The sequence below is a fragment of the Sus scrofa genome, chromosome 6 (genome assembly GCF_054392235.1).
Source record: "Sus scrofa isolate SSC_HxYL_T2T_F1_AM1 chromosome 6, Sscrofa_HxYL_maternal_Yorkshire_Landrace_v2.0, whole genome shotgun sequence".
Classification (NCBI taxonomy): Eukaryota; Metazoa; Chordata; class Mammalia; order Artiodactyla; family Suidae; genus Sus; species Sus scrofa.
Genome location: NC_139388.1, coordinates 13,821,169 through 13,835,505, shown reverse-complemented (window position 1 = coordinate 13,835,505; position 14,337 = coordinate 13,821,169). Strand labels below are relative to the sequence as shown.

Below are 14,337 nucleotides of genomic sequence, written 5' to 3'. Positions count from 1 at the left end.
TTAAGGATCCAGTGTTGCCATGGTCTGTGGCACAAGTCACAGACATAGCTCATTTCTGGCATTGCTGTGGCTGTGGTGTAGGGCAGCAGCTACAGCTCCAATTCAATCCCTAGCCTGGGAACTTCCATGGGTATGGCCCTAAAAAGCCAAAAAAAAAAAAGTTAAAATAAAAAACAACGCTCTAATCTCCCAACTATCATCAATAAGAGGTTTTAGAAAAAGGAGTAAGAATCTGGCCACCATCTACAATGAAAAGCTTAGAGGATGGGACTTTTGCCTTGTTTACCACTGTAGGCCCAGGGCCTCAAAGAGTGCATGGAAAACACATAGGCATGGATAAATATTTATTGAATAGATCAACGAAAGAACAAGTTTATGTCATGATATGTTCAACCAATAGGACATGTAAAGCCAAACTGAGAATGGATAAAGGAGAAGTTAGTTTTAACTGAAGAAATCTTAGGCCTCCTGGCTCCTCAGAAATAGAGATGAAGTCCATGATTCAAAAGACAAGGTTAGCTTTAGACAAATACATTTTACCCTTTTTTTTTTTTGGTCTTTTTGCCTTTTCTAGGGCCGCACTCGCGGTTTCAGGCTAGGGGTCTAGTCGGAACTGTAGCTCCGGCCTACACCACAGCCACAGCAATGCCAGATCTGAGCCAAGTGTGTGACCTACACCACAGCTCACGGCAACACCGGATCCTTAACGCACTGAGCGAGGCCAGGGATCGAACCCGCAACCTCACGGTTCCTAGTCAGATTTGCTAACCACTGAGCCACGACAGGAACTCCACATTTTACTATTATCTATCTATCTATCTATCTGCTACTATCTAATTGAACAGTTCAAATTTAATTTTAAAATTAAAGCAACATATTTTTTTGTTTGTTGGTTGTTGTCATTTTGGCTGCTCTTTAGCATATGGCACTCCTAATCCAAGCTATAGTTGCAACCACATGATTAAAAAAAAAGAAATGAGAGGTAGAATATTTAGCATTAGACAAGAGTATCATAGTTGTCAGGTGGGGTCCTATTTGTAAGGAAATTTATACCTACTATTGGAACAAATAAGATCTGTACCCACAGCTCCCTATGCTCAAATTCAACCAGATGTAGATCGTGCAGTACTGCAGTATTTATTACTGAAAAAAAAAATCTACGTATAAGTGGACACATGCATTTCAAATCTGCATTGTTCAAGGGTCAACTGTATTCACAAAGCTGTACAACTATCACCACTTTCTAATTCTAGAACATTCTCATCATCCAGCAGGAACCCCATGCTTATTGTCACTCCCCAGCCTCTCTACTCCCATCATTTGCATCCATTAATCTAATTTCTGTTCTTTTTTAGTTTGACTTACTAATACACTATTATTCTTTTAAGAACATAGGGAAAAAAGGGAATTCAACATAGATTTGCCACAAGTACATTTTCCTCTACAATACAGATAAACACACATTACACTTGACTACTGAGAGCTGATTATTTACACAGTATTTAATAAGTATCCTTTCCTCTGAGTGGCTATAATCAACTAAGAAAAATAACTGCAATTTGACAGTAAGTACTGTTGGTTAGCATGATATATTTCAGGTTCAATTTCCTTAACTTTAAAATGTTTATCTTTGAATCCATCTATTCCCCCATGTCTCTCTCCCAAATATGTACTGAGCAGATACTATAATGTATCACGCTAGTGACAGAGTTGAGAACGGTGGAAGTTTAAAGAAAAGAACAAAAAAACCCCACTATCTCAGCACTCAAGAAGCTCAACCACAGGAGACAAAAGAAGGAAGAGACAGAATGGGAAGAAAATAAGCAATAAAAACAGTGTGACAAACGGAGTAACAGAAGCATAGAGAGGATATTATGGGAATACAAGCGAAGAACACATCACAGTGATTCCAGAGGAGGGCTAAGTGGGGCTGGCCGTGGTCAAGTGATACTGGGCCAGGAGTAAGATGGAATTGTGTCAGATGAACTGAGGAAGAGGGGGGTCCTGGGACTACAAAGGTAGAAAGGAAAAAAGAGAACAATGCTAACTTCTGGGATTAGTTCAGAATGGCTTCAGTTGAGGGTATGAAAGTCAGGGGAGGAGGGGTGTTAGGTTACACTGAGTATTACAGCTGATCTTAAAGAATCCAAATTTTAGTCCAAAGGAAATGAGAAGCTAATGGGTAATTTTAACCAGAGTGTAGAGAAGGACGACATTGAGGGGTTAAAAGGCAAGAATTGTTTAATGGGAGAAGATGGGATGTATCTGACATATACAGAATAATGACAAGATTTGGGTACGGGGCGGGAGTGGAGGAAAATTCTTCCTTCAAAGTCAAGCCCCTTGAAAGCATAGTTTAAGCTCTTTTTTTCTTAGGGCCACACCTGCAGCATCTCAAAGTTCCCAGGCCAGGGGTCAAGTGGAGCTATAAGTGCCAGCCTAGGGCACAGCCAAACTGATAACTTTGATTTAAAAAGTTTTAAGGATGAATGGAAGAGTTAAACAGATAAAAGTGAGCTCATCTATTTAACTCTTCCACTCATCCTTAAAACTTTTTAAATCAAACTTGTCAATTTAGTCAATTAGTTAGTCAAAACAAACAAGAAGTTCCTCAGCAAAGTCCCTTTCTAAACCCCTACCCACTCCCCAGAGGCAAATGCTTAATTCTTTTAGCTTTTTCTTATGGTAATCACCTCTATACTTTTAAGCAACTAAAATGGCTATTTCTTGAACTGTTAGTTTTAGATATTTATAATATTCTATAATAGCTTTATACTACAGAAGATAAGGAATGGACTCTTATAACCTCTTCCTGATCCCAATCCTCCCAACAGAGTTAAATCATAACGGTGTCAGATATTCAGTATTTGTGTTATGCAAAAAACTGCATAATGAGCCATACAGAGTATTATTATGTTTCTTTCAATTTATAGTTTGTCATACACTTAACATTTATTTCATAAGCCTGCTTCCTGACAAACCCATTATTTTAATCCAAATTTCTCTTTACTGCTAAAGAAAATCTCTCAAAATGTTCAAAGGCCTCAAGAGGGAGTTCCTGTCATGGTGCAGTGGAAACAAATCCACCTAGGAACCATGAGGTCGCAGGTTTGATCCCTGGCCTTGCTCAGTGGGCTAAGGATCCAGCATGGCCGGGAGCTGTGCTGTAGGTTGCAGAGGTGGCTCGGATCCTGTGTTGTTGTGGCTGTGGTGTAGGCGGGCTGGGAACCTCCATGTGCCGCAGGTGCAGCCCTACAAAGCAACAGCAAAAAAAAAAGGCTTCAAAAGATCTCTCGGGTGAGACTTGGTGTTTTCCATCTTCCGGCTTTACTGCCTGGCTGTCGGCTAGGCCGCCCACAGGTGTCAGGTGTCATCCTTCACTCACCACTGGATCCTTTAACATTCTTTGTCTTGCTGTATTCCCGCATTTTATTGAAGCACATCCTCTAACAGCTTTCTGAGAACATGTGTGGGTAGTAAATACCTTGGAAAAGTACATGTCTGAAATGTCTCTTTTGTATTCTCTTTCCTATCATTTTTCCTCAGAATTTTGAAGGCGTTGGCCTACTATCTTCTAGTTTCCAGTAACGTCAAAGAGAAGTATCATATTCAAACTCTCAGGGCTCTTCCCCACCTGCCCCACCCCCAACCAAAGTTTTTGGGATCTTTTGTTTACTCCCAGGGTTCTTTTTGGAACCCTAAAATTGGTTTGGGTTACCTTTTCATCCAGGGTGTAAGGCATTCGATGGACACTTTTAATCTAGAAATTCATCTTTCATAGTTCTTGGGAATTTTCTATTTTTCATTCAATCTATTTTTTTTTTTTTTTGAGTGCCTAATACATACCAGGTGCCACTCAAGATGGATGTGAACAAAAAAAGGGTAAAATCCCTGCCCACAGGGGTTTATATTCTATGACGCTAACAATCAAACAGATCAGGTGATAAATGTTAGTGAAAAAATTAAGCTAGGATAAAAGAATTGAAGTGACTGGATGAGGGGTGTTACTTTATGTAACAGAGGGGGACAAGCACAGTGAATATCCTCAGGCCACTGTTCCATTAAGAAGGGCAAATACGCAGAACCTAAGTCAGGCATATTCTGAAGGGACAGCAAGGACGCTGCTGCTGCCTAAGTCAGGTCAGCATGGGGGACAGTGGTAGAAGAGGCCATAGAGCAGGTCTGTGCTCTCTGCTTGTGTTGAAGGCCAGTATTAAGGACCTAAGAGCTTCACCAGTGAGAAAAAATTCTTTAGCGTTTTTTGGGCAGAGAGGTAATATGACCTGACTTACCTATCAGAGGAATCATGTGAGCTGCAGCATGGAGTCTAACTGTAGAGGGACAAGGGCAGAAGAAGGGAGACTACTCAGGAGGCTATTAAAGGAGCATAGGAGAGAGGTGATGATGGCGGGACCAGGGAGGTAGCAATGAAAATGGCCAGACTCAGGATGCATTTCCAAAAGAGCAGCCAGTCAGCAAGGCTGCTAAGGGATTGAATGTGGAATTTAAGAGGAAGGGAGGAATCAGGGTTTTTAATCTGAGCAATGGGAAGAACTGAGGAGCCACTAACTGAGATTGGGAAGACTGTAACAAGAGAGGTTTAGAGGTAGAATAATATCCTGAGTTCAGTTCTAGAAATGATTGCGAGAGAGTAGAAATGTGAAATCAGCACTTGGAGCCTGGAGTTCATGGAAAAGCCTGTGCTGGAAAGAAGACAGGAACCACAAACTGTCAGCAGGGGCAGCATCAATTACTCGTCTCCAACTGGAGTCCTGGCAGCAGTCCATGTAGCCATCTGGAGGGATCTTCTCTCCAGAGGACAGCTCAGGTGTGAGAAGACAAGACTCACAACAGGCACTAGAAGGAGGAGCTTTGCTTAGAAACCTCATGCCCTATGGGAGCCATTCTTGCTTGAGACAACCCTCTGGGCATAGTTTCCAGGGTTCCTGCAAGGGACATACCCCAGGTATAAGAGTCACCACACTCGGGGAAGCCTGCAGTACAGTATCCCCATTGAGTATTTAAAATTTTCCTTACAGTTCTTCCAAATCCCTACGGAATTTACCAATCAGGGTCATTTTATCACAAGCAATACTGCCTTGAACCTAGTTGATATTACACTCTTATCAGGTCACCAGGGAACTAATAAGCTAGGTAGTGAACAGGATTCAAATTCCCCTGAAGAAAGGGAAAGAAAGGGTTGTGTTAACCTTTTACTCACAGGGCTATTATGAGCTGCTGTAAATGTTCCTTACATGGGTAAGAGATACATAAGCATTTCTGGGGAGTCAATACCTCAATGTAAAATGGCTGTATCACATACCACGGTATGGTCCACTTTAGTAAATAATACCCACAGCTTTGAAAGTAGCTATAATCACCATCAGTACATGAAAACTCCTTTATTCTATATTCACAGCAATACTTGGTATTAACACTGTCAGTCTTGAATTGTAGCAATTCTAATGATGAAAAGTAGATACTGGCATCTCACCCGAGGTTTGAATTTCCACTTCCCTGATAACTAATGAGGATGAATACCTTCTCATTTGTTTATAGGTCGTTCAAGTATCATCTTTAAGACATGGATGTTCAAATACCTTACACATTTTTTTTCTTTTTTCTTTTTTTTTTAAATTAAGGGCTTATTCTAAACGTGTCCATACAATAGACATATCATATGGCATAATTTCTATTTTTAAAAAAATTTCAATTTATTTAAACTAAAATAACAACAAAAATCAGCTCACCCATTTCTCCCACCTCTGGCAACCACCAATCTATTACCTGTTATCTATGAGCTTTGGTGTCGATTTTTTTGTTTTTGTTTCGTTTTGTTCTTTTTAAGATTCCACACATAAGAAAGATCATACGGGGAGCTCCCATTGTGGCTCAGCAGGTTATGAACCTGACTGGTATCCATGAGGACGAAGGTTCAATCCCTGGCCTCGCTCAGTGGGTTAAGGATCCAGCGTTGCTGTGAGCTGTGGTGTAGGTCCCAGACACGGCTCGGATCCCATGTTGCTGTGGCTGTGGTATAGGGTGGCAGCTGCCACCTCCAATTCCACCCTTAGCCTGGGAACTCCTATATGCCACTAGAGTGGCCCTAAAATAGCAAAAAAAAAAAGAAAAGAAAAGAAAAAAGATCATACGGTATATGACTTTCTTTGACTTATTTTACTTAGCATAATGCCTTCAAGGTCCATCCATGTTATTCCAAGTGGCAAGATTTCCTTCCTTTCATAGCTGAGTAATATTTCATCACACACATACATACATAGACATATTTTCTTTAACCATTTAACACACTGTTTTCATATCTTGGCTACTGTAAATAATGTCGCAATGACCAGGAGGGTGCATATATTTTTTAGAGTTAGTGTTTTCATTTTCTTCGGATAAATACCCAGTAGATCATTTTAACAATCCTAACTTCTCCAACCCATGAGCATGGAATCTTTTCATTCATTTGTGTCTTCTTCAATTTCTTCCATTAACATATTATAGTTTTCAATAGAAGAAATTTCACTTCCTTGGTTAAATTTATCTTCTCCATTTTTCTACTTCATTGTCTTGTCTTTACTAGTTTCTATGAATTTGTCACACATTCTGCACATACTGTCAGATATGTACTAAAGAATTTTTTCTGGAGTTCCTGTCGTGGCACAGTGGTTAACAAATCCGACTAGGAACCATGAGGTTGTGGGTTTGATCCCTGGCCTTGCTCAGTGGGTTAAGGATCTGGCATTGCCGTGAGCTGTGGTGTAGGTCGCAGACTCAGCTCGGATCACGTGTTGCTGTGGCGTAGGCCGGTGGCTACGGCTCCGATTCGACCCCTAGCCTGGGAACCTCCATATGCCGCAGGAGCGGTTCTAGAAAAGACAAAAAGACCCCCCCCCACAAAAAAAAAGATTTTTTTCCTTCTCTATGGCTTGCCTTTCATACTCTCAATACTGTATTTGATGAAACAGACTTTAATATAATCCAATTTATCAATCTTTTGTTTTTACTTACTGCTTTTTGTTTCCCATTTATTAAATCTTTGCTAATCCCACATATTCTCTTATGTTATCTTCTAGAAATTTCATGGTTCTACTTTTGACATTTAGATCTATAATGCATCTAGAATGGATCTTCTGTGAATGGTGCACATTAAGGCTTAAGACTCTTTACTCAAGAGTCACATATGAGTCTGTTTCTGTTCCATTGGTTTACTTGTTGATCCTTGTGCCTTGATCACTGCCTTAATTACTGCTACTTTAGGAGTTCCCTGGTGGCTTAGCATGTTAAGCATCTGGTGTCACTGCTGTGGCTCAGGTTCAATCCCTGGTGAGGAACTTCTGTATCTGCATGGTTCAGGTGTGGCAAATACATATATATATATACACACACACACACATATATATATACATATACACACACACACACACAGAGCCATGGTACATTGTCTTCAATCAGGTGGTGAAATCTTCTCTGCTTGGTTTTTTTTTTTTGGCCATACTCATGGCATATGGAAGTTCCTGGACCAGGGATCAAATCCGAATGAAGCTGTAACCTACTACACCACTACTGTGGCAATGCTGGATCCTTAACACACTGCACCGGGCTGGGAATCAAACTGGCACCACCACACAGACAAGTGGGGTCATTAACCCCCTGCGCTACAGTGGAAACTCCAGCTTGGTTCTTTTCAAGATTGTTTTGGCTATTATTGGTCAAGAATACGTTCCCACATAAACTTTAGAATCAGCTTGCCATTTTGATGACAACAGAAATTGGACTGCACAAAATCTGTAACTTGGTGAGAGTTGGCATTTAATAATAATGAGTCTCCCAACTCATAATTATCTATCTCTTCATTTATTCAGGTCTTCAAGTTCCTCTGAATAATATTTTATAGTTATCTGTAGAGATTTCTTAAATGTTTTGTTAGCTTGATTCTTACGTATTTGATGCTTTGTACACTATTTCAAATAGACCGCCTTTTTTTTTGTCTTTTTTTTTTTTTTTTTTTTTTTGTCTTTTCAGGGCCATACTTGGAGCATATGGGGTTCAACTGGAGCTATAACTGCCGGCCTACACCACAGGCACAGCAACACCAGATCTAAGCTACATCTGCGACCTACACCACAGCTCATGGAAACACCAGATCCTTACTTAACGCACTGAGCGAGGCCAGGGATCAAACCTGCGTCCTCATGGATACTAGTCAGATTCGTTTCCACTGTGCCATGACAGGAACTCCTCAAATAGTATTACTTTTTAATTCACTTTCAAAAATTGGCTTGTTATGATTAGTTAAATGTATAACTAAGTTTTGTATGCTTATCTTGTACCTCGGTCCTTCACTAAATTTATCTATTAACCGACCGTAAATTCTTTTCGATTTTCTATTTACGCAACCATGTCATCTGTAAATAATGCCATCTGGAAACAATGAGTTTTGCTTTTTCCTTTCCAGTTTTTACCTGTTTTATTTCTTTTTATCTTACCATACTACCGTGGCTAGGATCTGAGAGTGAGCCAACTATGTCTTATTGCCAGTCTTACCTTTCTACCTGTCAGTATTTCATCATGTTTGCTATAGGTCTTTTTACAACCACCTTTTATCAGATTAAATAAATAAATTCCCTTCTAGGACAGGTCTAAAATTAGATATTTTGGTTCTGCTTTAAAATAAAACAAAAGGAGGGCAAGAAGAGGTATAGTTGATATAAGATTGATCTAAATGATCAAAGTGAGGTGGTGATTACATGAGAGCCAATTTTATATACTCAGCTGAAATATTAATTATATACCCTAAAATTTACCCTTCTAAAGTATAATTTAGTGGCTCTTAGTATAGTCAAAGGTTGTGCAAACATCACCACTATCTAATTTGAGAATATTTTCATCATCCCAAAAAGAAACTCTATACCCAGCAGCAGTCACTACCCATTTCCCACTTCCCCCCGAGTCCCTGGCAACCACTAATCTTTCTATCTTTGTTGATCTGCCCACTCTAGACATTTCATATAAACAGAATCACATAATATGTGGCCTTTTGTGTCTGGTTCTTAAGTTTCATCATGTTGCAGCATGTATTAGTACTTCATTCTTTTTTTTACAGCCAAGTAATATTTTACTGTATGGACGTATTACATCTCACTTATCAATGATTCCACTGATGGACATCTGGGCTGTTTCTATTTTTTGCTTATCTGTATACACATTTTTGTGTAAACATATGCTTCCAATTCTCTTGGGAGCATCTGGGAGTAGAACTGATGGGTTAGATGATAACTGTTGAACCTCCACAATGTAGGAAAACTCCAATTTCTCCATATTTTCAATAACATTTGTTATTGTTTGTTTGTTGTCTTTTTAGGGCCTCACCCAGAGCATATGGAGGTTCCCTGACTAGGGGTCAAACGAGCTATAGCTGGCAGCCTACAGTAACATGAGATCTGAGCCATGTCTTCAACCTACACCACAGCTCACAGCAACGCCGGATCCTCGACCCACTGAGCGAGGCCAGGGATTGAACCCACAACCTCATGGTTACTAGTTGGATTCGTTTCCATTGTGCCACAATGGGAACTCCCTGTCCATCTTATAAAATTACAGACATCTTGATAATTTCCTGACAGTGGGTTAAGGACCCAGCATTGTCACTGCTGTGGTGTGGGTTCAACCCCTGGTCAGAGAACTTCTGTCTGTCATGGGTTTGGCCAAAATAAATAAATTGCAGTCATCTTGGTAGATGTAAAACAGTATCTTGTGGTTCTGATTTGCATTTCCTTAATGATGAATCATGTTGAGCATCTTTTTCATGTGCTTATACCTTCCTCAGAGAACTGTCTGTTCAAATCCATTGCCCATTTTATTTTTATTTTATTTTATTTTTTTTGTCTTTTTGCCATTTTCTTGGGCCACTCCTGTGGCATATGGACGTTCTCAGGCTAGGGGTCTAATCAGAGCTGTAGCCGCTGGCCTATACCAGAGCCACAGCAATGTGGGAACCGAGCTGTGTCTGAGACCTACACCACAGCTCACGGCAAAGCTGGATCGTTAACCCACTGAGTGAGGCCAGGGATCGAACCTGCAACCTCATGGTTCCTAGTCAGATTCATTAACCACTGCGCCACGATGGGAACTCCACTGCCCATTTTAAAGTTTGGGTGTTTTTTTTTTAATTGTTGAGTTGTAAGATTTTTAAAATGTTTTCAACACTAGATCCTTATCAGATATATGATTTGCAAATATTTTCTCATTCTTTTTCTTTTCCTGTGAATAATTTATGTCTGCTGTGTTTACTTATTTATGTTTTTGACACACCTTTATCTACGTTTATTAACAGCACTTTCTATTAAAGAATGTAGTCCTTTGCATCTGTTGCAAATACCTTTTCATAATTTAACTTAAAAAAACCTTCAAATCTCTTTATAAAAATTTTCAATGCAATTAGCTTTAGAGATCTCTGTTTTCTTTATTTTTTAGCAATACAGTTTTTGTTTTGTTTTGGCTGCACCCAGGGCATATGGAAGTTCCCAGGCCAGAGATCGAATCTGAACTGCAGCTGTGACCTACACCACACAGGTGAGGCAATGCCAGATCCTTAACCCGATGCGCCAGGATGGGGATCAAACTCACACTTTGCAGTGACCTGAGTCACTGCAGTCAGATTCTTAACCCACTGCTCCCCAACAGGAACTCCTCTGTATTTTTTAAAGGTTGTATCATGTTCAAAAAACCTTCACCCCTGCTGTATAGCACAGGGAACTATATCTAGTCACTTGTGATGGAACATGATGGAGGATAATGTGAGCAAAAGAATGTGTATACATATGTGTGACTGGGACACTGCTGTACAGCAGAAATTGACAGAACACTGTAAATCAACTATAATAAAAAATAAAAACATTAAACCCTTCCCCCTGTATGTTTTCTTCTACCACCCTTGAGATTTTATTTTACTTTAGACCTACCTAGACCTTCTCTAGGCTAAGTTGTCAACTTAAGCGACCAGCCTGCTTCTCTGCTTTTGTAGTCTCCCATTCAAACTATCAAACAATGCAGTGAGAGAGCGGTTTATTCCAGTTCTGTCAGATAGATAACTACTCCTCTTTCAAGTCACAACTCAAGTACCATCTCCACTCTTAAGTGTTTCTTGACATCAACCCATCTGGGCAAAATTCACTTTTGTGTCCCCATTGCACTCTTACTTTTTGCACAGATCTGACTTCACATCAGTTAATCCCCTTTCAATGTTAGACTTCATGTAATATGGAGATATATACATATGGCCTTGAGTATATTAATTAGTTATCTCTGGAGTTCTAACCTGCTAATTCTAATATATGTCTCTGTCTTCAAGGTGTTTATTTATGTGTCACACTTCCACCAGGGTTTAGTACAGAGTTGACAGATGACGGTATGATGACTAAATGAAACAACTTTAAAATATGGAACTCTAAAATTCTGTTAGCCTGATATGCAAATAAACAATTTCATAAGGCAGCTGTAACTGAAGAAAAATTTAAACTTAAGTATTTAAATATTATTTGGCAGAGACTGCTCCTTTCTAGAAGAAAGAAATATTTGTAGATTTGTAGACCACGGCTCTTAAATAAGGTTAATCATCCTCTTGTTAAGATTAAGTGAATCTAAGAAAACATGACATTTCATAAAACAACAGGAAGAGTATCCCAAAACCTATCATCATATACATAAAGCATATGTGGTGAATTATGAAAAATCCATACTTACATGATTGCAGTCTGAAGAAATTTCATTTTCAGGCTAAAAGTGAAAAAAAAGAAGAGATTGTTAAAAACTTCTCAAATATTCAAACACCATCAAAATACACTAAAAACAAGAAATGTGAGTATTCAACTGCATATATTTCTTCAATATGAGGAGTAAAATGAGGCTTATGTGAGTTCCCATTGTGGCTAAGCAGAATCAAACCCAACTAGTATCCATGAGGGCATATGCAGGTTCGATCCCTGGCCTTGCTCAGTGGGTTAAGGAAATGGTGTTGCCGTGGCTGTGCTGTAAGTTGGCAGCTGCAGATCTAATTCAACCCCTAGCCTGGAAACTTCCACATGCTGCAGGTGCAGCCCTAAAAATCTAAAAAAAACCAAAAACATGGGGAAGGGGCCTTATTTATCTTTTAGATTGCTGGAGAGAAAGACACCAGAAAAGTAGATGCAGCACAGTCCCTTTTTAATTGATGGTACAATCTGGAAATTGGGAAAATGGAGAAGAACGTACTAAAGATATAAAGCAACAGTCACAGAAGAATCCTTACACGACACGCGATAATTCTGAAAGCTAAAGAGAATCAGGCATAATACAGGTTTCCTTGCTTTAAAGAAAGTTAAAGATCTGAAACAATCGGCTTATTAAAGAGAGCAAAAAAGGTCTGACAATGATTAAAAGTTAGTCTCACGTCACCACTAGGGGAAGCAAGATAGTAGGTACACAGGACCTTTATGTACTACATTTGTAATTTTCTATGTGCCTATAATCTTGCAGGACTATGATTAAAAATAAGAAGTTTAAAAAAAACGAAATTTCAGATTTCCTATTGTGGCTCAATGGGCTAAGAACCCAGCTTAGTGAGGATGAGGGTTTGATCTCTGGCCTAACTCAGTAGGTCAGGGATCCAGCATTGCCGCAAGCTGCAGTGTAGGTCTCAGATGCAGCTCGGATCTGGTGTGGCTGTGCTGATTCAATCCCTGGCCTGGAAACTTTCATATGTCATAGGTGTGGCTATAAAAAGAAACAACACAAAACAAACCCATAAATTTCCCCTTTTTTTGGTTCCACTGACAGCATGCAAAAGTTCCCAAGCCAGGGATCAAACCCGAGCTACAGCAATAACTGAAGCTGAGCAGTGACGATCTCGAGTCCTTAACTGCTGGGTTACCAGGGAACTCTAAACAAATAAATAAAGAAAGAACAGAAATTATTTACATGTTCCCATGAATACATTTGCTCATAAAGCCAGGTGCATATACCTGAGATGAAATGAACTTGAATTCTGTGCCAAAAAAGTAGCCTAGGTTATGTCTAATATTGCATAGCTTTGCTATACACCTCTCCTTTAATTTCTCTGGTCATACCTTTAAAAAGATATAACTATCATAATGCACACCATAACAAAGTATTTCCTTTGAGTCTCCAAAGCATTCCAATCTGTTCAAAGTGAATTCTGTGTTCCCTCTATGAAATATTTCCAACATAGGTTGTTAAAGTTGCCATTTTCAAAATAAAAAGATTATCTATGTTCAAGGATAGAAATAAGACAATAAATAAAACGGCAAATGTTAACAAATTAAGTAAGCATACCTAGCATCACTTCAGGAAGAAAAAGTTTTCTAGGGAACTATTCATTATACTGCAGTATTTAGCAGGTATTAATACTGATGTACAAATGCCCCTTTTTTTTTTGGCCACCCCAAGGCTTATGGAATTCCCAAACCAGGGAACAGATCCGAGCCACAGTTGCTACCTATGCTGCAGCTGCGGCAACGCTGGATCCTTTACCTACTGTGCAGGGCCAGGGATTGAACCTGCATCCCAGTACTCCAGAGATGCTACTGATCCTGTTGCACCACAGCAAGAGCTCCTACAAACTCACTTTTGTAGTTACTTATAAAATATATTAAAATTGACTTTAATTAGATTGCTTGGCAATTATAATAATATAATACACCACTTCTGAGATTTTTCCTTCCTTGTCTAAGTAAGAATAGATATTTTAAAGCCTTTCTGAGTCTCAGAAATCAGCCTCTATACTGTGAATTAATCTAGCTTAACTGTGTTCACTTCAATTCAGATTTATAGTCCTTAACAAAGCACAGATGGCAATTAATATCACTATCATCTTATTTGTACATATTTCTATTGAACAATAACTTTGGTTTAAAGGGGCTTTTTTTTTTCCCCCTAAAGGCTGCAAACGCGGCATATGGAAATCCTGGGATGGGGACTGAATCTGAGCCACAGCTGTGGCAATGACAGATCATTTAACCCACTAAGCAGGGCCAGGGATTGAACCCATGCCACAGAAAGCCAAGCCAGGACTCTTAACCCACGCGCCACAGCAGGAACTCCTAAAGGGGCATTCTTGAAAGAAATTCAGAACATTGGAGAATTTTCAAAGTAACATAGTCAAATGAGATTTAAGCTACCCATGGGAAAAAAGTGTTGCCATGTTTATAATCCACAGGACTTACATTAGCAAGTTAATGACTGTTTTAACAGCTTGCTTCCCTACAATGGCAGACTAGATTATTTCACCCAGTTTTCCACTCCTCTTTAATAGGATTTGATATCCAGATCCTTCGC

General features: G+C 39.4%; 1 protein-coding gene across 3 annotated transcripts in view; it reads right to left on the bottom strand.

Moving 5' to 3' along the window:
* GLG1 (golgi glycoprotein 1) overlaps window positions 1-14,337 on the bottom strand; it is a 154,235-nt gene that overhangs the window by 61,791 nt on the left and 78,107 nt on the right. For all 3 annotated transcript variants that reach the window (XR_014805455.1, XR_014805456.1, XM_005664351.4), the window contains exon 2: window positions 11,749-11,781. Coding sequence is in view for 1 of the 3 variants with exons in the window: in XM_005664351.4 (XP_005664408.3) it covers window positions 11,749-11,781 (33 nt within the window). In the remaining 2 variants the exon portion in view is untranslated. The remainder of the gene's footprint in view (window positions 1-11,748; window positions 11,782-14,337) is intronic.